The sequence below is a fragment of the Erpetoichthys calabaricus genome, chromosome 1 (genome assembly GCF_900747795.2).
Source record: "Erpetoichthys calabaricus chromosome 1, fErpCal1.3, whole genome shotgun sequence".
Taxonomy (NCBI): domain Eukaryota; kingdom Metazoa; phylum Chordata; class Cladistia; order Polypteriformes; family Polypteridae; genus Erpetoichthys; species Erpetoichthys calabaricus.
The window spans coordinates 282,993,736-283,017,342 of NC_041394.2; the positions used below are offsets into that span (position 1 = coordinate 282,993,736).

The 23,607-nt window shown below is 36.7% G+C and overlaps 1 protein-coding gene across 1 annotated transcript in view; it reads left to right on the top strand.

Annotated features, from left to right (window-relative positions):
• The window catches only part of st8sia1 (ST8 alpha-N-acetyl-neuraminide alpha-2,8-sialyltransferase 1), a 112,461-nt gene extending 93,631 nt beyond the window's left edge, over positions 1–18,830 (top strand). The window contains exon 5 of the mRNA XM_028815784.2: positions 14,413–18,830. Coding sequence (XP_028671617.1) covers positions 14,413–14,884 — 472 coding nt within the window. The 3' untranslated portion in view covers positions 14,885–18,830. The remainder of the gene's footprint in view (positions 1–14,412) is intronic.
• Positions 18,831–23,607: the final 4,777 nt, after the last annotated feature.

Sequence of the window (23,607 nt, forward strand, 5' to 3'; positions counted from 1 at the left end):
GTGTTCCAGATGTCAAAACTAAAATTGAACAAAATATGAACTGTTGTACTGTATCTTGATCTTGTAAGTCACCTTGGATAAAGGCATCAGGTAAATTTATAATTTCATGGTGGGATGGTTTCATTTAGTTCTTTAATTTAGATTTTGCACACTTCTTAATTTTGTCTAATCATCCTGATAATCTTTGTTCTCTTTACCATTGTACACATGCTCACTCATTTTTATAATCACTCTCATGAATGTCTTCTTAATCTAAATCAGGGGTCCTCAATCACAGTCCTGTAGGGCCACAGTGGCTGCAGGTTTTTGTTCTAACCCGATTGCTTAATTAGAAAGCAATTCTTGCCAATAATTTAATTTCATGGCTTGCTAGTGCTTTAAATCTGCCATGTCAAGTCATTCTCATATCCTAGATTTTCTTCCCCTTTCTAAGGATATCATCCAAATGATTTAAAGTCAAAAACAGACGAGTTATTCTCAGTGCTTCACTTTTTCCTCTTCAGTTGCCTTCCAAGTATTTCATTCAACCCAATAATGCATGATAAATACACACAGGTGTAAATGGAAACAAGCGTAATGGAGAAATGCTGGTCTCTTTTGTCATTTGCATGTTATTGCCGATTAGGAGCAATTAAAAACCAAGAATACAGCTGTTTAAGACTAACATAAGCAATAAGGGTTCAAGATCTTAATGAGCAAGACAATTAAAATGAAGCAGAAGTGTTACTTGAGCAGTAAGTGCTTCTTATTAAGCAACTGGGTTGGAGCAAAAACCTGCAGCCACTGCAGCTCTCCAGGACTATGACTGAGGACCCGTGGTCTAAATGATTAACTGAAAAATTGATTGTCTTGAGTATCATTATGATCATTGTAATTGAAAAACTTTGTTTTGCTTTAATTATAGGCAAAAGTAACCGTAACATGAAAAAAGACAGAAAAGCATCACGCTGTTACAGAAATACATTGTCTTCAGATAAACAATTAACATATAAAATCCCTGTATATAATTCATTCACTTTTTTTTAAATATTAGAGGCAGATTCGAGACCAATTACAAATTTTAAATATGTGTACATTCTTCAGAAGTTCCCATCAGTGGCCAATCACTGCATCAGTAGTAGGGAGGGATCAGACCGCCTGCTGAAGCTCTTCCTTTTTCGGGTATTCAATTCTCCATTGCAATGTGGATATTTTCATAAATCTTTGAGTTTTCTTTACAACTGTAATGTTACATTTAAATAGAATGTGAGGCATTACATAAACATAATAAAGTAAGGATGTAGTCCGTCAAGTTAACTAGAAAGTAAAACCTTTTGCCTATAAGGTGTTATCCAGGACTGTGCAGGGTGAGATTATTAATGATTCTCATTTACAGAACTGTTATAGAAGGACACCAGTGTAAGGTGAGTTAAGTAAAGTAAGTTAAGTAAAATAATTAATAGTCCATAGCAGTCAGATCCAGCACATCCTGCACCACATGTCTATACGGATCAGAAATGGCAAGTCACACTGTGACAAACATTGAGTCATCCTGCTATAATTAAAAAAAAAATAAATAAATAAATAAATAATAATAATAATAAATTGTTGTAATCTTCAACAGTTTTTGTGCTGCCACTAGTTTTTTTCTCAGTCTAGCAGGGTATACCTGCTGGCTAGAGAATTTCTCACTTATTTGAACACTTTTTTTGTGTCAATAAATCACTTTTGAATTGCTTGCTGATCCAAATGTGATTTAAGTGATCATACAGCACATGGTGTCTGACTGAAGTGCACTTCAATACTGGTGATCTGACTAATTTGTTCATTCTGATCATTGTGACTGAATTTTCCTAGAACTCACAGGAGGTAGCAGAACATATTTTGAATATACCAAGTAGTTCATGTTTTTTGGTGAGGAACTCTTTATTTTCATAAGATATTGGGGTTGAAAGATAGCTTTGACTCCATAGTATTGTCCAAGGGTTTAGAATGTTAATGTCATAAAACGTCTACATTAATTCTAATGGACAGGACAGGAAACTGTTTTGAGTTTTCTTGTTGGTTGATAAAATGTGAGTTTTGGAAAAGGTGGGTCCATTTGACTGGACTGCTATCTTTCTACTGTGATGGTAACTTAGTATGCATATCTTTAGGATGTGGGAAGGAAACAAAGTTTATGGAGAAAAAAGAGCCAAACACAAAGAGAATGTGCAATCTATACAAAGACATTGCCTGAGCTGGGTTTCAGACAGCACTAATCACTACAATATTGTGTCCCTGAAAATAATAACATAGTATGACAACATTTTCAATCCCACTTAATACCAGCAGGCATAACACTCAATTGAAGTGAGCCTGTTACAAGGCGAGCTCACACAGTCATACGCCTGAATAGCTACTTGGATGATGCAAGCCCTTCTTTGGCTCCACTGACTTATTTCAGCCTGTCTTTTGCTCACATTCCATAGGCAAAAACCTTTGTTTGCATCACTTTCCAGAGTGATTTGAGGTGGGAGTACTTTTATATACAGTGGACCCTTGACTTACGAACTCAATTCGTTCGCGAGGGCTGGTTGTAACTCAAGTTGGTTGTAAGTCAAGACTATTTTTCCCATAAGAAATAATGGAAATACCCATAATGCGTTCCGAACCTCCCACTGCAACACTTACTTAACCTTTTCATAATAAAAAAGGGTTGTATAATGTGCATAATTTACCAAACACCAATAATTTTTCTAATGTACTAACCAAAAAGTAATAATAAGTGCCTAGCCTACCAGAAACAATTTCATACTGTACTCACCATTTAATTTGACATCTTTGGGCTGCAGGAAGGGAGGAGAATGATAATGAAACTGAAGGCTTTTTAAAGGCTTTCTTTAACTTGCGCTCAGGCATTTGCAATCATTTCAATAGCTTCTTTTGCGTTAATTTTAATCTCCTCCTGCCTACAAGTTATTCTGACGAGAATTTTTCTCAGCATTTCCTTGCGATGATACAAGGAACTGTTTCTGAACTCTTCTGAGACCCCCCCCCCCCCCCAAATGGGAATGACATGCTGAAGTGCGTCCTGAAGCGCGATTGCCGCGACTGTGGAAGCTTGCTTGTCCATTGCCGGGCAGGGATATCACATGCATATCACCCATCGATATCTTTTCTGTTTGCTTTGGCTGAGAGACTCCGCACAGCTTTAAGCCGGCTGTTGCCCCAGCAACAGATAAACAGTCTTCCATACGGAGTTTGGACTTTGGCATGTCTTCTAGTTGGGGGAGGTCCCAAGAGAGTTTACAAACCTGACATTTTATTGAATGAGTGCCGCATTAATAGGAATGTTTCTGTTTGTTTACAATCGCGCAAGCGGATACATGTGACCGCATTCAGGTCGTAACGCAAGATGTTGGTCGTAAATCAAAATAAAAATTTTGGTCGTAAATCAAGTTGTTCGCATGTCAAGCCGGTCGTATATCAAGGGTCGACTGTATATATAAAAAATGTCTGACTGTATGTCTGTCCTTTTTTGACAAGAGAAGTACTTAACGGATTTAGATTAAGGTTTTTTTACTATAACTTGCTTGAACATTCCAGTTGATTTTGAGACTTCTTTCATTGCTCTTTGTATCATAGTTCGCTTGTGGTACCGATTTATTTGCATGAATCCAAGAGAGACGCAACAGGCCGAGGGGAGGGGGGCAGGGACCTCCTCACTCATGCACCAGCCTTGGGGCGTATCTTACATCCACTTAGCTAGTGGACGAGAGAACTACTTAATGGATTTATATTGGGCTTTTTTCTAGAATTTGCTCGAACATTTAGGTTGATTTTGCGACTTCTCTCATCGCGCTAAGAATCATAGTTCGCTTGCAGGAGCAATATATTTGCTCAAATCCAAGACAGAGGCTACAGGCCGAGGGGAGGGAAGAGCGTGATGTCAGGAGTAGGGAGCCAGGCAGGGCCCTCCTTCCTGTCCTGTTTCACTTCTACATGGGTGAAGCCACAGGGGATGGCTAGTACAGTATATATATGTATAGTATACACTATATATACACTGTAAGAAAGACAAGAACACAAGAAAAAGATTTGGGGATCCACCCCGTACACTATGAAGCAATTTGAAAAAAACGAGTAACCGCAAAAGACTGAGTCCACACGTAAATTTGAACTGAACTGAAGTAAAATAGCAGGTAGTTTGGTTTTATAGCAAGAAGGAAGGAAAGGCGTGTTTTAGGGCAGAAAGTGGAAGTGAGGTCATCACCAGAGCCCAGAAGTAAGATCAGGATTGTAGACGTAAGTGATCTGTTCACATGGTCTTTCTTTCTGGAGGTCTGTAGGAAGAGAAGAACAGACATTAGTGCTCATCGCCAGCCCCTGGTCCGGTGAGTCATTACCCTGAGTTAAGCCCTTTGATTACCTTCCAAGTGCACGTGAGTGACAACACCCAACTTACCAGACTGCTTCAAAACAGAATTCAAAAACTGCTGTTGCTTTTACTCCATTCAGCTGTATCACTGATCCATCCCAAATTCCCACTGCTGTATCTGAAGACTTTAGCAGTGTTATACGTGACAGGTTCACCTTAAACAATTGCAAGGTTTAGTAGGAAAGACAACTGTTAATTATCTTTTAGCCAATTGTTTCTTTTTATTAATAGTACTGTGCAAATACATTTTTAATAAAAAAATGTCAAGTTGGTACCATAGCAAACACTAAAAAGCAAACATAAAGCTGAATGATGCCAGTCCTCACAAAACACCAACATAGCTTTGTGTTTTCCATGTAGAACATTTGGGGGGGTGTGATTCATTTTTTAGAATGCATTTTCAGTACACTAGTTCAGCATGGTTAATGAACAGATAGCTCAACTTGTTTACATGAGATTTATCCAACAAATGTGTTGTGGAATGAAATAAAACAATCTCTAAGGAGGTTTAGTTCTATGACAAGTTGACTGTAACTTTATTAACAAGGCATACGCTCAGGTTTTTTCTACTCTGGCTGGTTGGGGTTAAGTTTGATGCTTAATTTAAATGAAAAACCATTGCAGCTTTACTCTAATTACTGAGCTTCTCTTGATAGATTTTGGTCACTGGGTTTACAGTTATTATGTCCTGCTCATGAGTTCATTCTTTATCACTGACACAATATTGGCTTAAATTGATTTTGTCAGTGGTGAAGTGTAAATTAAGTATCATTCTGTAAGTCGATTTCTTTCACAGCTATCTACCGCCTCTGACTGACACGGTAGGACAGTTTCAACTTCGGCTGTGTTCTGCTGCAATGACTATGTTCACTCTACGTATTGATGCCCTCACCATAATTCTGATGCCCCAGATATGCATTGCTTCCTGGCCTGCAAAATAATGCCAGGTGAATTGTTAAAAGGGCTAAAAGTAACAAAAATCTTAATATTTGAGTTATACAGCTCAATACTATTGTATGATTGTTTTTACCCTAGTATTTATTGTTTTCACATATCCATTTAATTTCTAGACTGTCTGTCTTGACAAGATTAAGGGTGTCCGTATCCTGAATAGAGTACGCCAGACTTCCTTCTCCTCGTAGGAGGTGAACTGGTTAAAGCCCGATAGAAGTAAACCTGACCACAAGCCCAGCATACACTGGAGAGGGACTATAACAATAATGACAGTAGATATACTGTATTACTCATCCCAAATATTAATTTTTAGATCCAGCAATCACAAGGAGCCAGAGCCTAATCTCTCCAAAGAATGTACTCTGTTATTGGGCCACCAGAGGATTACAGGACATGTGTAACTCTATAATTTAGTATGCCAATCGATCCAGTGGCATGCATTTGGACTGCAGGGATTAAGTAAACTCCCTGGAGAAATCCAGCACAAATACAGTGGCAACACACAAACTCCTCACAGGGGGAAACCCTTTCTTTAACCTAGACTCAAGTGCTGCCTAAGGAAATGAAAAAATAATAATTCCATCCATTTTGAAGCCAATTGTACCATTTTAAGGTTGCATTGAATGCGAAGCCCAGCACAGCTACAAGCACAGTGAATAAAGTGAGAATCACTTCTGAACACACACACGCACACATGCGCTATCTCTTATCCTGGAATAATGTAGACCTGCTGGTTAGTATAACCAGTACTGTATATCTTTAGGATATGGGAGGGAAACAAGGTTCACAGTCAAAAACCGACCCAGACAAAGGGAGAATGTGCAGTCTCCACAAAGACAGTGTGTGGGCTGGGATTCAAGCAGTGCTAATTACCGCACTTCTTTGTTCCCTAAAATTATAACATAGAATTACACAGCATAATCTCATTTAGGGATGGAGACTATCGCAGAAATGATGGAATAGGGCCCATTTACACCCACATTGCACAAAATAACAATAAAGTAAAACAACCAAGTTTAAAAGAATAGAAAACATGAAATCAAAGTTAAAGTAATTGCACTAGCTACTTGTTAGAGTGACAATTTTAGTCATTTTACAGGGTAATTTTTGAGCATGCAGGTGATGTAGAATGTGTTGCCATTAGTATCATTTCTACACTGTATACTTTATATAGGATGGAACAGTGGCACAGTGGTAGTGCTGCTGCTGTGTAACAAGGAATGTGGGGTTCAAGTCCAGTGAGCACCCTCTGTGGAGTTTGCATGTTCTACCATGTCTACATGGACTTTCTCTGGGTACTCCAGTTTCCTCCCACAGTCCTACAGTCCAAAGACATACAGGTTAGGTGAATTTGCAATGCTAAATTGGCCCTAATGTGTGTGTTCACCCTGTGATGGGCTGGCACCCCCTGCCTAACACCCGATTCTTCCTAAAAATGACTCCACCGACCCAGCTCTGGATAAGCGGGTTTGGAAGATGGAGGGATAGATATTTTATATAGTTGTGGCACAGTGATATGGGGCTTACTTACACCAAAAGGGGTTCATTCTCCATGCCTAGTCACTTTCCATATATGTCTATTTGCATATTCTTTCCATGGCTGCCTGGGTTTTTTCAGGTACTGCAGACTGAATAAGAACAGCATTGTGGCTGTGGGTTGAGACCTGCCTCCCCCCAGAGTCGGCTCATTCCTTATACCTCATGCAGCTAACAAACGAGCAGGCTCAACTCAAAAATAGTGCTGATATTTCATGGAATTTGGTTATTTATTGTTCAACCACTCTCCTTAGGAATTTAATAACAGTCAAATATTGATAGTTTATTTTTTTATTTTTATTTATTTATTTATTTTTGTTTGCGTGTAGTTGGTTTCACAAAGCCAACACTGCCAAAAAAGCATTACTTCCTCTTTCTGACAGGCTTCTGTAAAAAACAACTATGATTCAGAAACATCACAACAACCAGAATCATTTATGGGTAGGTAACTTAAGTTTTTGCAATTTCAATTGAATATTTCCAAGTCCTAACAAGCACAAATAGTTTATTTATAACATGGGTGGATAGATCAGGTACCATGGGCTAAGACATGCTTAATTATTACTGCAGAGGCACCATCACTCCAGCCTTAGGAATTACCAGCTACTTTTTTCTGCGTCATACTTTGAAGGTCACACAGTGGGGAGCAAACAATAATTTTGATGGTACTGCAAGCTACTGTATGAATCACTGGTGCACCATAAAAATATAATTATGTTGGCCATTGAAGTGAATTAAAACAGCTGCTTTTTATTCAGTACATGTGTTCATATGCTGTTTATATATATATATATATATATATATATATATATATATATATATATATATATATAAATTATGATATGCATGTGTGCGTGTGACATAGTTGAAGACCTTTCTCAATGACTGGTGACACCAAGGTAATAAAAGCATATTTTATTGATTCCATTGTAAGTATCCAATGGCTATTTAATTCCTTTATGTTTTTCATTCATCAACACTGGATTTTAAAAATGTAAATTCTCAAAAAAAATAATAAAGTAAGCTGCAAAAGAATATACTATTTTTTAGGCTTTTAGTCCTAAGTTTAGTGTGAAATAGCACTGCTCATATGCAAAAAACATATAGTTGAATTCTTAGTAAGTCATTTTTTAATGTGACCCTAACTCACAATAAGTAGTCTGGAGCTGCTAGAAGACCTTTCACAGGATTCCAGACATTTCTAATAAATACAACAGAATTTACTCATGAAAAGGCAATAGTTGAGAGAATACCTTAATTACTGTATAGAGAAAAGACAAAAAGGTCTCATTATACTGCATGCAATTATTATAATGCCAGCTGCTTTTTCATGTTAGCTTATTATTATTTTATAAGACTTTGTAAAAGATGGAACAGTGGTGCAGTAGTTAGTGACAATTCCTCGGGTTCTAACCCCACACCGGTTGTGGTCAAAAGAATTTGCACAACCTCCTCATGTACAACCACATCACCAAAGTGTTATAATCTAAGAGAGATTTAAAAAGAGATTGTGATCAGGGGATAGAAGGAAATGAGCAGATAAACCCAAAACTCAAACCATGGTCATAAAAAGAAACCCGACAAGGCTGTACTAGGGAACTACAATATCTAGAGTGCCTTGCGGGTATTTATAGAGGTACCATCACTCTAGGAAACTGGCTCTTATTGTCTTGGGGAAGCCCATAGTCCTGCTGGGTTGTCTCTCCCTGTCCTTTGATTATAGCATCCTCCTGGCAGGATATTGTTCCTTCATCCAGCCCAACTAAGACTCAAGTGTACCCACTCTGGCATTGGCATCTTCTGCCTGTCTTCTGGGTGAGATACGATAACCTTCACCCTGTTTCTTGTAGTGGCATAGGGCTGGCCTCCTGTCTGCTTAAGAAATCATACTCCTTCCTGGCTGGGACACTGTTCATCACTATATATATGTACAGTTAGGTCCATAAATATTTGGACAGAGACAACTTTTTTCTAATTTTGGTTCTGTACATTACCACAATGAATTTTAAATGAAACAACTCAAATGCAGTTGAAGTGCAGACTTTCAGCTTTAATTCAGTGGGGTGAACAAAACGATTGCATAAAAATGTGAGGCAACTAAAACATTTTTTTAACACTATCCCTTCATTTCAGGGGCTCAAAAGTAATTGGACAAATTAAATAACTGGAAATAAAATGTTCATTTCTAATACTTGGTTGAAAACCCTTTGCTGGCAATGACAGCCTGAAGTCTTGAACTCATGGACATCACCAGATGCTGGGTTTCCTCCTTTTTAATGCTCTGCCAGGCCTTTACTGCAGCGGCTTTCAGTTGCTATTTGTTTGTGGGCCTTTCTGTCTGAAGTTTAGTCTTCAACAAGTGAAATGAATGCTCAATGGGGTTAAGATCAGGTGACTGACTTGGCCATTCAAGAATTTTCCACTTCTTTGCTTTAATAAACTCCTGGGTTGCTTTGGCTGTATGTTTTGGGTCATTGTCCATCTGTATCATGAAAAGCCTACCAATCAATTTGACTGCATTTAGCTGGATTTGAGCAGACAGTATGTCTCTGAACACCTCAGAATTCATTCGGCTGCTTCTGTCCTGTGTCACATCATCAATAAACACTAGTGTCCCAGTTCCACTGGCAGCCATGCACACCCAAGCCATCACACTGCCTCCACCGTATTTTACAGATGATGTGGTATGTTTTGGATAATGAGCTGTTCCACACCTTCTCCATACTTTTTTCTTGCCATCATTCTGGTAGAGGTTGATCTTGGTTTCATCTATCCAAAGAATGTTTTTCCAGAACTGTGCAGGCTTTTTTAGATGTTCTTTAGCAAAGTCCAATCTAGCCTTTCTATTCTTGAGGCTTATGAGTGGCTTGCACCTTGCAGTGCACCCTCTGTATTTACTTTCATGCAGTCTTCTCTTTATGGTAGACTTGGATATCGATACGCCTACCCCCTGGAGAGTGTTGTTTACTTGGTTGGCTGTTGTGAAGGGGTTTCTCTTCACCGTGGAAATGATTCTACGATCATCCACCACTGTTGTCTTCCGTGGACGTCCAGGTCTTTTTGTGTTGCTGAGTTCACCAGTGCTTGCTTTCTTTCTCAGGATGTACCAAACTGTAGATTTTGCCACTCGTAATATTGTAGCAATTTTTGGATGGGTTTTTCTGTTTTCGCAACTTAAGGATGGCTTCTTTCACCTGCATGGAGAACTCCTTGACCGCATGTTGTCTGTTCACAGCAAAATCTTCCACATGCAAGCACCACACCTCAAATCAACTCCAGGCCTTTTATCTGCTTAATTGATAATGACATAACAACGGACTTGCCCGCACCTGCCCATGAAATAGCCTTTGAGTCAATTGTCCAATTACTTTTGAGCCCCTGAAATGAAGGGATTGTGTTAAAAAAATGCTTTAGTTGCCTCACATTTTTATGCAACCGTTTTGTTCACCCCACTGAATTAAAGCTGAAAGTCTGCACTTCAACTGCATTTGAGTTGTTTCATTTAAAATTCATTGTGGTAATGTACAGAACCAAAATTATAAAAAAAGTTGTCTCTGTCCAAATATTTATGGACCTAACTGTACATATATATGTATACACAGAGGGATGGAGAGAGAGAGAGAGAGAGAGAGAGAGAGAGAGAGAGAGAGAGAGAGAGAGAGAGAGAGAGCACGAGTAAAGTATATATGCAAATGTTACATTCAATTTTTTTTAATCATATTCTTGCAGTGGCAGTATGAATCATTATGACAATTGGTAGGCCATGCTGTTTTACTAGTTATTCTAAGCCAGACTCATGTTGAGATTTAAAGTTCCCTATTGTACAACAATCTGTCACGCTGCCTAATTGACTCCAGATGGACTGAAATTTATTATAAACAACCTTTGGCATAATAAAAACTGCTTCCTAACATTTCATATGATTTTATTTGCATTGAGAGTTATATATGTCAAATTCTTTTCTTGCCTTGCTTTAGTAGATTTCAGGCATTATAGTACCCTTCTTACATCTGCCACACTATAAGTCTGTACATAAGAATTACGATAAACTTTTTTTCCTGTAACATTCTGTGAAGAATACACAGTAGGATGTACCTGATAATTTGGTCACCAACCAAAGGATCATTCAGTATGAAAAGAAAGCTGTTATGAAAGCATTTGAACAAGAAGCTAAGAAAAAGCTGCTAAGACAGTAATGTGAAGTATGTTATTCTACAGTTCAGAGATTTGGGTATTCAAGGAAAAAAATAATTTGGCTGATTAACCAATTCATTAATTAATCAATTAATGCATTACTTAGCTGCTGCCTCGCAGTAAGGAGACCTGGGTTCGCTTCCAGGGTCCTCCCTGCATGGAGTTTGCATGTTCTCCCTGTGTCTGCATGGGTTTCCTCCCACAGTCCAAAGACATACAGGTTAGGTGCATTGGCGATCCTAGATTGTCCCTAGTGTGTGCTTCGTGTGTGGGTGTGTGTGTGTGTGCCCTGTGATGGGCTGGCGCCCTGCCCGGGTTTGTTCCTGCCTTGCGCCCTGTGTTGGCTGGGATTAGCTCCAGCAGATCCCCGTGACCCTGTGTTAGAATATAGCGGGTTGGAAAATGACTGACTGACTGACTGTACTTAGAAGTATTTAAGATGTGAACAGAAGAGGAAACTTGGGAGGAAATTAAGCGGCTAGACTATGGTTCAACTGAAAAAATCTTGTAAATAGTGGCTGAAGAAGACACACAGATTTTGATCACAGTGTTATACCAAAAAGGAAATGGCTAAGATGCATTATCAGCCTAGGCATAGAGACACATGATGACAGAACAATACAAGGAAAGAGATTGAAAATGATTTTATTGAACACTGGAATCTGATAAACAAATATAAAAAAAAAGCAATGGACAGAGAGGACCAGGGAAAGCAGGAGGGATTGTTCAATGACTTTTGTCCTGTTTTTAAGAGGATTGCCTATAATAATGACAGTTATATTGTTAAACTCTTTCATAGTAAAAATTAAACAAAATTAAATAATTTGTTTGAGATTAATAATAAAAATGAAAACCCCTAATAGTATCATAAAACCACAGAACAGTGAGTACAGATTGGAGCCATTCTGCAGATTACAAATGTGTATGTTGAGTTTTTAATACGCTTAAGAAAGAAACACTGTTTTGTTTTGGCGCAGTTTTATTTTAGTTACTACTTTTTATCAGAGCAAACAAGAGACGGCTCAATAGAAAAAGAGCCTTTGTTTGGACTACAATATTTTTATCAGTTGACACTGAAAAGATTTGATATCGAGACAGTTTCAGAGGATGGACGGGTGGCTCTGATGATACATTTTTTTCTCCTGAGCTCTCAGTATTAATGATTGCTCTCCGGATTAATTTAACATTGCGCAGGATGTACTGGATTTTTGTAGCACTAGGCATTTAAAAAATTGACAAAACTAAATTGTAGTCAAATATTCAGAACTTCCGTATGCCAAAATAGAAAATAATATTTTTGGGACTATTGAAATAATCAAAGTCAGACACTGGAGCTGAAGTTCATGAAATTTAGAAAAGCATGGATGAAAGGGATGGAGTGAAATGATGTGCAAAAAACTCAAATCAGAGTGAAATTTTCCTTTATAGCAAAATTATTTCAAACCCAGAAACAAGAAAGGAAGCCAAAACACAGCAGTATGCATGAAAACTGCATTACCACTCTCAGAATACAGCTTTGATGTCCAGACTTCAAGTCTCAAATGTCCAAAAGGCTTTACAAAAATGTATATCATATATGCTTTATACATTTAATGCAAATTGTTCAGGCTTCATAATGATTCATAATAATTATGATTCATAATAATTTTGGTCTACAGTATTTAACCTTTATTTAACCTGATAGTTATATTGAAATTTCTGTATCTTTTTTAAAAGATACTTGGCCAAGAAAACATGACAACAAAAAAAATCAACACTATATGTATGTATATAATTTATATATATATATTTGTGTGTGTGTTTGCGTGTAGTTTGTATATATACAGTACAGTATATATACTTTAGTAGACATAAAACAAAACATGAAAGTTGTCATTAATTAGCATTGATTAAAATAAGTACATCATTGGATTAGAGTCATTTACACATTTTAAAAGGTACAATTAAACCAAGTAGAATTTTTGTCTTAATGTCTAAAGTAAGAGCCCGCATTTTTGTATATTTTCTGTCCAGATACATCTTCCTCATGATTCAGAAGTAGTCTAGAAGGGACCGTGACTGGAGCCTACAAATTGATTTTTGTATTTCACCTACAATATATCCTGCATTCAGGACAAATCATGACAACAATTAAATTACTGGGACTATCGCTTGCTATAACATATGGTAAAAATTGAGATCATTATTTTATTTTTCATATTAAAAGAATTTCACTATTTCAGATGACCTTGCCTGCTGTTGCTGTATTTTGACTTCTACCAAAGCAGACATGGTATGTTGTTATTGTTTAATTACTTCTTTGCTACCTACTGCGACCTAAATTATATCTTACATTAGCCTATATTGTACTGAAACCAATAAAATTAGTCAATATGCAGTGCAAATTGATCACACTAATATTTCCGATCACTTAGGGCTGAAGGTTAAGATAGTTATATTTACCTTTTAATTCATGAATGACACGTTCTATGGTGATGTGCAATGTAAAACACCTAAATAGTATAAATATATAACCCATTCGGGCTATCTTGTATGATTCATAACCAATGTTACATATTTAAATGATTTTTCTTCAGTCTGCCCTTCTTTATGTTATCATCTTTCTTGATCTTGAATGGAATAGTAATGAATGTTGTAATATTCTTTCTTCTCTTTGTTCAAGCAAATAGAATTATTTTGCTATATGGGTTTCATATCTCTATGGGGAGGAGAAGTAATGCAAAAGTAACACATTATTTGTAACATTATATTGTATATTAAGTAATTATATAACATATTTAGTTACTTTTGTTGTAACTAAGTTAAATTTAAAAGTAACATATCTGTTTTCTGAGTCTGGATATCCACCCTTGAACCACTAGTGTAAATAAACTAGCATGCTTAAGCAACTGGCTTATTGACAGAACCAGTCAAAGTGCTAGACTAATTTCTATTGTTATGTGGGTCAAAATGGGGAAAAAAAACTTTCTTTGAGCTCTTGACTGATTTGTGTTTCATTGTTTATTCAATTGTTTCTGCTACATAAAACTGTTCAATAATCTAAATGAAATAATTACATATATATAGGCATGGGATCATTAAAACTTTTGTATTAAAAATGAATCACTGCTTTATAGAAACATATAAATATTGTAGGAAATATGATAAATTATGATTAATACACAGATGTGAATAATGAAAATTGGAATTGTTCCATTAATCGTTATTACATGTTTTAATCGAACAGCAGTCCCAATAAAATGTTTGTGTGTCTGTAATATAGTAGGTTTTTTTTTTTTACTTTTAAAAATATACAGTATACCATTATTTTTATTTTTTTTTCTTTCCAGATTTCGGAACCTTCTTTGGTCCCGGAAGGCTTTTGCAGAAAGTGTTAAAATCTACGGGTCAAGCTACATCTACATGCCTGCATTTTCAATGAAGCCTGGCACTGATCCCTCCATTCGTGCATTTCACACGCTGTCTGACATTAATGCCAACCAAACCGTCCTGTTTGCCAATCCAGAGTTCCTTTGGAATGTTGGAAAGTTCTGGAAAGCAAGAGGAATCCATGCAAAGCGACTGTCTACTGGTTTGTTTTTAGTTAGTCTGGCCTTGGGGTTATGTGAAGATGTGACACTTTATGGCTTCTGGCCTTTCTCAGTGGATCTTAATGAACAATCCATAAGTCATCATTATTATGACAACGTTCTGCCTTATTCTGGTTTCCATGCCATGCCAGAAGAGTTTTTACAGCTTTGGCTCCTCCATAAAAGTGGCACTTTAAGAATGCATGTTGGGCCCTGTCCCGACGAGGTTTAATAACCATCTTTTTACGGAACAATGAAAATTGTCTATCCTGTGCATTTTTGCCAAACCAGCCACTAGAATGTGCAAGGAATATTCCATCCATTTTATTTAAATTATTTTTGTTTACATTAGAAATTGGGATTACATTCTGAAGTTAATCTGTTTACACTAGAACGACCAAGGAAGTTTTTTGTTTTATCAGAATTTGTGTTTATTTTCTTATTGTGTCTGAAATGAATAGGATTTCTTTGCTTGTTTTTAAATTATATTTGTAAAAGGCGCTAAGAGCTGCAAAACAAGTTTCAATCAATCAAGAGTTAACGCAGTCCCCTTTATTCTATCTAAAAGCCATTAAGAAAGCAACAACAACTGGCTTCAAAAACAAGCCAAAGTTGTAATTCACGGTAAATCAGTCAGTTCAAAGCCGCCATTGTGCTGACTGCCACCTTTCTATGACTACAGTGATAAAAGTGTTTTTTTTGGTATTTTACCTCTTTTTTCATTTTTTTAAGCTCTGTTTTCACTTTTTATTTCAAGTTTGTCTTTAGCAGATTGGAGAACTAAGCATTTACATACGTGTAAAGTAGTATCTGATGGTGTTGAAAAGCATCACTTTGTAGAGAGGAGCTAATGGGATTGTCCACCTGAGGACAAATAACAGAAGACATACTGTGCTGTTTCAGAGCTCACAACATATCAGAAGAACAAAATGGTAGGCATTAAATCAGGTTAGAAAACAAAACTGACTCAGTGAGAACTGGTCAAACCATAATCTCAATGTAAAATATATTGTTCATATTATTATTTGGCAGATGATTTAGTACAAAATCAGGGTATGTCACAGATTTGCAAATACTGTATTATAAGTGGACTTGTTCAGGACCACACAATGAGGCAGGGACTGAACCAGCATTCTTGTGACTTAAAGTCCAGTTGAAAAAGCCTCCTGAAAATCATATTTTGCTTCATCAGTCCACATGAGTATCACATTATCCTACCAATCTCTTGGTGGGGCTGGAACACATCACCTTACCGCGGACCTAAAAAGTCCACTGCTCTGTCCATTAGGACCCAACGTTAAAAACCAGACACTTGCACCCTTAAGGCCTAATGAGCAGGAGCACTGCATGATCATATGGTGAAAATGATATTCATCAAGTAATCAGAAAGTAAATGAGTTGACACTAGTGGGGGCCTGACGGGTCTGAGGAGACCACTAAATGTTCACCAGGCAACATATGGGATGACACAGCGACAGCCTCAAGTTCAGCTCAAATGGAGACGTCCACACCAGCTGCTTTTTGCCAGTCGCTTTCTTTCAGTTTCTTTTCTGCTTGAAGGAAATTCAGTTTTCCTTAACCAGCATGTGGCAGGTATAACAAATTCGAATCTGTCATGGATGGTGGAAGATGCATTTGCATTTTAAGTAACGTGTTTCTGATATCGGCAGATAATGTATACAAGAACTATTGTGAAAAACGAGCAGTTTTGTTCAATTCAAGTTTCCTGGCATGAATCTTGATTTTATATGCAGCGATTCACAGAATTCTCCATCACACAGCATTGAACAGAACAAATAAAATTGTTGTCTCTCTCACTCTCTACCAGTTTAATGGCCATTTTGTGGGCCCCCCAAGAACTTCAGGGGTTATTGGATTTAGAGTTTCTTTGATCAACTTCCCTTAGTCGCCTTTAACAACATGCCGGTGACCTTATTCTAACTCCAGGTTCAAGGGGTAGCAAATAAGATTACTGTAGACTATTAAATTAAAAAGAAAAACTTTAGTGCATATAAAATGAAATAAATATTTAATTTAGCATTTTTATTGTTGCTGTTTTACATTTTCAATGATTTTTTAAAAAGAAGAATTACAGAACCTCTCCCACATCTGCACTAGGTATTTATTTATTTTCCATTGAGTTTTTTTATTTTTTATTTAATATACTTTCTGGCCAGTTTGTAGCTTGTTCGATATACTATTCTTTAAGCACTGAATACCTTTAACCTGTTCTTTTATAGCTGTCTTTTCATTAACATGGCTAATATAACTGTCCATTATATGGAATACCCACTTAAGTGTATGTTATAGTTATTTTTCTTTTTTATTTATTTATTGTTATGTATTTAACACTGTATTCTATTTGACTCTACCTATTTATAATAGGTACACAAAAACATTGGTCGTTCTAGTGTATTCTGAACTGTGAATGCTTTATAAATTAGTGTTAAGCAGATTCAGCTATTTCAGTCTGGATATTTCTGAGAAGGGCTTTGGAATTGCACCATCTGCATTAATTGCTCTGCAAACATGCCAAAAAAGGTTGTTTTTTTTAATTCCAGAAAATTCTTTTTGTCTTTTAGAAGGCTGCTGTCCATTACTGTTTTCATCGTATATATAAATGTGCAAAAGGACTGGTAAATTGTTGATTACTTTTTGTTGCATTCCCATCGCCACACAGACCTGTTTTATAACATGCATTTTATTCCAGTTTTAAATAATGTGAAAAATAAAGCTATTTTTTTTTGTTTTGAGACATGTAAAGTGTGCATTTTGGCAGACATTTTACAATAACTGAATTATTTAGTGAGCTAAACTAGTTTAGGGTACTTTCATTTGGACAGTGACTTTAGACTGTTTCTTTATTGTTCTATACTGTAGATTATATGGAATGTTGTGAAGAAACGTTGCCCATTTGTTTTCATTTTTTGGAGCATTGCACTATGTTTTAATTCTGTTTTATGAGATGTTGTTTTTTATTTTCAGATTTTTTTTTTGTTGATTATATATTAATGTGAGGCTGTTATGTATGTGTAATGTGTCGGCTCAACAGTAAAAGCATTATACATGATTCAAGCAGCATGTCTTATGCCATGCTTCTATAAAATGAAGTTTTAACAGATGCAGGCCATCTGAGGTTAATTTGAAATAAAGCATTATAATAATTCAAAAGACTTAAGGCAAAAAAAAACAACTTAACAGAAAGCCATAGTTTTATTATTTTTTTGCTTTTTCAAATTCATAATTTTATCATATTTTCTGATTTTTCAACATTTTAATCCAGCCAATGTTTGTCTCTGAGGGGGTCATTCCTTTAATAGTAGCACGCTGGGAACTGTCTAGATGTTTCGGACATTTCCACGTGTTTTGAGGTTTCAACGTTTTGATAAAGAAATGTTGGAGTTTGCCTTTTAGGCACTTAAATTTTTGTTGAAGCATGGTAGTAGCTCTGATAAAATGTAAGAAGTGTGAACTATTAGACACTGGGGATATCTGAGCTAAGCCATGCTTTTTACATTTCAGAGTAAACCATAGTAGCTCAGTGACAAAAAAAAATGTCATACATGTGCAAAAATTAGTTTTACGCAGTATTAATGTACAAAAAAATAATAGATGTAGGTTGTGCGTTTTAGCAGAGCTGTGTTTATCTCTTCCTCAAGGGCATTAAAGAATGTAAAAAAAGAGTCATCTGGCAGCCATGAATTCTCTTGGCCAACATTATCTGTCTATTATGAAAATCTCAAGGAATTCGGTGGTTTACTTAGTTTTTAGGAAGACTGATGGTTGTCTACAAATGTTGTGATGAAATTTAGAAACGGTCAGTGCCCAAGCAGAGCCTCTGGTTCGTCATCCTTCACATGGTGCTTCCAGGATCACTCCATTGAGCTGTGGACTGCTTCTTTAGTGTTTTCCTTTTACGCAGAGTAATACTGAAGTATCATGAAGGTCACAGTAGTTTTTGAGCCAATGACTAGATTTTCATCTACGAGAACATTGTGTTCTGTTTCCTCTTTAAAAAAACGGTACCTTTGTGAACCAAGGCATACAAGGGGTAAAGGAGTGATTTACTTGAGATGCACTGCTTTACTTTATTAAAAATAATTAAAGCTATGTCAGGCTAAACCAGAAGTACTTTGACTACCTCATGAGTATAGCAGGATACATCAAAAGAAACTCCAGCGGCAAAAGCTAAAGAAGACGTCTCAGATGTGACCATCTTTGCTTCTTTTACTACAGTTCCTTTAACACAAAAAGGAGAAAATATAAGTAGAAGCAGTTTATGTCTTAGAGCAATTTATTCTCTTGCACTTTGAAGGAGATTCAGTATATACAGTATGACAGCAATGAAACTGAAACTAACGGGCACCATGGTGGCATTCTGCTTGGTGCAGCTGCCTCATAGTTCCAGGGACTGAAGTTTAGTGCCTGTAAGTTGTTTGCGCCTTTTCCCCATGTGCGTGTGAGTTTCCCCGGTCACCCTTAACCATGTTTGATGAATTAGCAAATGTACATAGCCCTGGGTATTAGTGAATGGATTGAGGCTGCACTGGTGTGGGCTGCAGCTCGCTGCAACCCTGTAAAGAACTGTGTGCTTTCAGAAAGTTTACAGATAAAGATAAAGAGTTTGACACCGAAAATTTTCCCATGAGACATATTGCCTAATCTGGCAAACAAAAAAAAAAATTAAAAGTGTATAGTTGTACGAACGCTCAGGAATCCAAAGGGAACTCTTAATTTAAAGATACCCCAGATATACAAAACAAATCAGTAAATTATGACAAAGAGAAAGAAAGTTCAGTAGTACACTCATTCTTTTAGTTAAACGTGTACTTTGTGTCTGGTAACATTCCATTTCAAAATGAATGAAAATTGTAACCTAATTATAAAAATGTCCAAATAAGCCTGCAGCAGGGGAGACATTACCATAAGCCCTTGCAGATCTTTCAAAGAAGCGATATGGACGTAGTACGCTGTTGATGTCCGGTTTAATCTGCTGTCATTGAAGTTTTATATAATCATCTTTTTAACTACGAATTTTGAATAATTACTTTGGTAAATGAACCCATGGAAATAAGCACTACTGGTGTATTTAAGTGTATTTACCTAAAAGGTAAAATTCATTTGAAAGAAATATGGGAATGTCTTCTCAGATTTTATAAATGGCATGTGAATATCGCTTTTCGGGAAAATTGCATGTGATTTTCTTTTTTTTTTTTATTTATTCAAGCTAAAGAGTAATGTTTTTAAATTAGTTTTACATTCCACCCTGTACTGATGATGAAGAAGACATTTTGTGAAATTTTTAAAGAGTAGTTCCTTATGCATGGGAACGTTCATTGGAAAATGATTATAATTGAAAATCTTATTTATGTATTGATTTATTTTTCCCATGGCAGCTGTCTAACAAGGTTTTAGGTTTTTGATAAGCTTCTTAAGTTATTGTCAGCTTTTTTCTATGTCAGCTTCGGGGCATTTTAAAGCCTTATTTGGAACTGTATTCTAGCAATAATCATTGTGAATTGCATAAATTGAAAACCAATGTTACAGTTTCAATGAATTGAATTGAACTGTTGTCCGTAACCTATGAATAAGTGATTGTGTTGGTCACTTAAGAAGCATATACATGTTTAGATATGATAATGATAGTTCATGGCATTTCTAATTTTGTTGCTGCTGAGCTTTCAGGTAGCTACAGTAAAATGCAAACTGTTTTAAGTAGTAGCCACTCCTGGCCATAATGCATTCCCCCTGGTAACAGTTAGTCCAGCCATGTTAAAAATCAAGAATGCATGTTGTACTTAATATGTTAGCATTTTCTTCATCTGTGTGCCATCCCACCTGCCTAACCAGAACTGGCACTGCTAAAGGTGCAAGGGGTCAGATTGCATGTTAAGTAAGAGCATACCCATTTTTAGTGGAAAACAGCTAAGTAAAACATCACATATTTTGCAGGCAGTCAAAGTTAAGATAGGACTTCTTCCCTTCTAAAAAGTAAAACTCTAGGACTGCTGCATGAACCACACACATTTATCCTTCTAGCAAATGGGGGGAAGCCCCACCCCGTAATGACGTAGGACACCCCCCTGTTGTTGAAGAGCATCACATCTATATTGCTGGTCAACAATGGCGGGTGTCGTCCTCCATTTTGAATCTATTAGAGAATTGGTGGGGCAAAATAAACCCTTGTACTCGGCCAAATAAATTCACATGCCAGACTTGTATCCAACTTTTTCATTCTGTTGTTTAAAGCTTTATTCGGTGGACCTACATTCAATAAAACAATGATAGATTATAAAACACTAGAAAAATTCTAAGTTAGTTTGTGCCCTAAAAGTGTTTTGCAAAAAAGATCATTGTTACCAAAGAGATAAAATAATCCATTTTTTTCTGTAGTTTCATTCATATGGAGCCCTTGCAAAATAAAGCAAGGTGGAATAAAACAATGCATTGAATACTAGTAGGAGCAAACTATGAGCAAGAAGTCTGTTCAACCGGCAAACTCTACAGCTCTTTGTCTTATCATGCGGCAGAAGTAGGTTAGATAAAAACGAACCTATGACAATTCTCATTACTTTAATAAAAAAATATATATACATATATACATCTACGGTGGGTTGGCACCCTGCCCGGGATTGGTTCCTGCCTTGTGCCCTGTGTTGGCTGGGATTGGCTCCAGCAGACCCCCGTGACCCTGTGTTCGGATTCAGCGGGTTGGAAAATGGATGGATGGATGGATATATACGTATATATATATATATATATATAGTGAAGGCTTGGGGGCATCACTGAATCCCAAACACAAATGCACAAAAAAGTCCCAGGTTCAGATCAAAGGGTTTTTTATTACGCAAATAACTTGCATAACAATAAAACAGTTGTCTATTCCCTACTTTACTCTTCTTCCTCTTCTCCACACACTATTACTCCTCCAACATGAGTGTTGCCTTCCTTCCTTAAAGCTCCAACTTGTCAAGCTATGGAAGTGGGCTCCTTTTATGCCAGACCCTGGAGCACTTCCAGTGACATGACATGGCCAGTTGGAAGTACTTCCGGGTCATAACAAAGCCAGGGAGGTTGTCCCCCAAATGCGCCCTCTATCGTCCACCAGGGACACCTACAGGCCTGAACCTCTGAACTCCAATTCCAATGCAGCCCTCTGGGTATTTAAACGGGGACTCTATAGGAGGGACACTGCCTCCTATTATAGTGGGGGAAGAACTGCACCCTGCTATCCTCTCTTGCCAATTCCTGTAACCTTTGGGCATCCCAACCAGGATGGGAATCATAAGGCGTCCCAGCCTGGAAATGCCCGCATTTTGTCCATCCTTCCATTATTGCATCCGAGCTGGGCAAGAGGATTCCGTCTCCAACCTAGGTGGGACACCCAACCATCCTATTGGGCATCAATAATAGATATACAGTATATATCTACTATATATACTATATATATATATATATATATATATATATATATATATATATATATTATATAATGCCTAGTTTACACATCTTTACTCTGTATTATTAATAAAATCATTGAACTGTACATTTAGCAAATGCTCTTTTCACAAAAGGGGACCTCATTGAATCAGGAATAAAATTGTGAAACTGCCTTAATTGTCATATTGATTGATTTGTAAAAATACTACTCTACGTAAGGAATACTGAAATAATTAAATACAGATTATACAAGATATTCAGTGGTGTTTTTGACTGGGGTGGTGGTTGGGGGGGCAGACATTCAAGAACAGTGTGTGATATGATACTTTTAATCCAAATTATTTTTGTAGTCACCTGTCAATTACTGTATTACAAATGTTTTTTTCTCTCTCTCTTCTGTAAGATTACATGTGAATTTCAGCAAATGAACTACAATGCAAAAGAAGCAACTGAATGCTTTGTGGATGTAACTTTTTTCTTTGTGAAAAATCAACTTGTACAGTACAGTATGTGAATTTGCTTGAAATCTGTACATTTGGATACTCTTGCAACATTAAGAACCAATGGTTTTCAAAGATAACCAAAAGTTTGATGTAAGTGGACCGCTCTGCATAGTTTTGAAAATAAAGTTGCTCTTTTATAAAAGTGAAATGCTTGACTTATTTATTAATGGCTTTTCACCCATTGTCTGGATTTCTTAAGGCTTGTCAACGTGACTTTTCTCCTCTTGGTGACTAGCATGAAAAACTCCACCTAGCAGCTCACAGTCAAAGTGCTCAAAGTTCACACAAGACAAACAGCTGGGGAAAAAAATCTTTGGAATTAAATCAACTTTTCTTAAATGGGTTCTGCCTTCTGCAACTGGAAAAATTAAAGAAACTTATTTTGCTATAATTTCCAACTATCTGGTGTCTGTAACATTCTGAAATCCCAGTTCAGTTCACAGGATTGCGAAACCAATGGGACATAAAATATGACATCGGCTAAAACCATTAATTGAAATATGCGTTTGGACAGTACTCAATAATCTACAAGTTCAAACTTATTTGGCGGCCTTAAACTCTTAAAAATAAAGTTACCAGGGTGGTTCTTTAGAGGGATGCCATAGGAGGACCATTTTTGGTTGCAAAAAGAGCCTTCCACATGTAGGTTCCAGAAAGAACCTTTATTTATTTAAATCCATAACAGGCTCCATACAATAAATAAACATGAATGGTATGATGATAACAGATTTGTGAGATACCAATGGGTCATGATTTAAAATGGACTCTTGCTGCATACATACAATAACACTGGCTAAGTTCCAGTTTATCTAATCTGTTAGAGTCCTGCTAGGTAGCCCACCTTACATTAAAAGATATTTTTTTTTGTAAATGTTAGAAAGTTTTTCAAAGCACAACCAACTTTATATACAAAGAACCTCTCCCAGAATGAAATGATGCTTTGTTAAGCAATACTTCTAAGAGGAATCACACGTTCCAGTAAAGAACTCTAAAGTGCCGTTAAAGAACCATG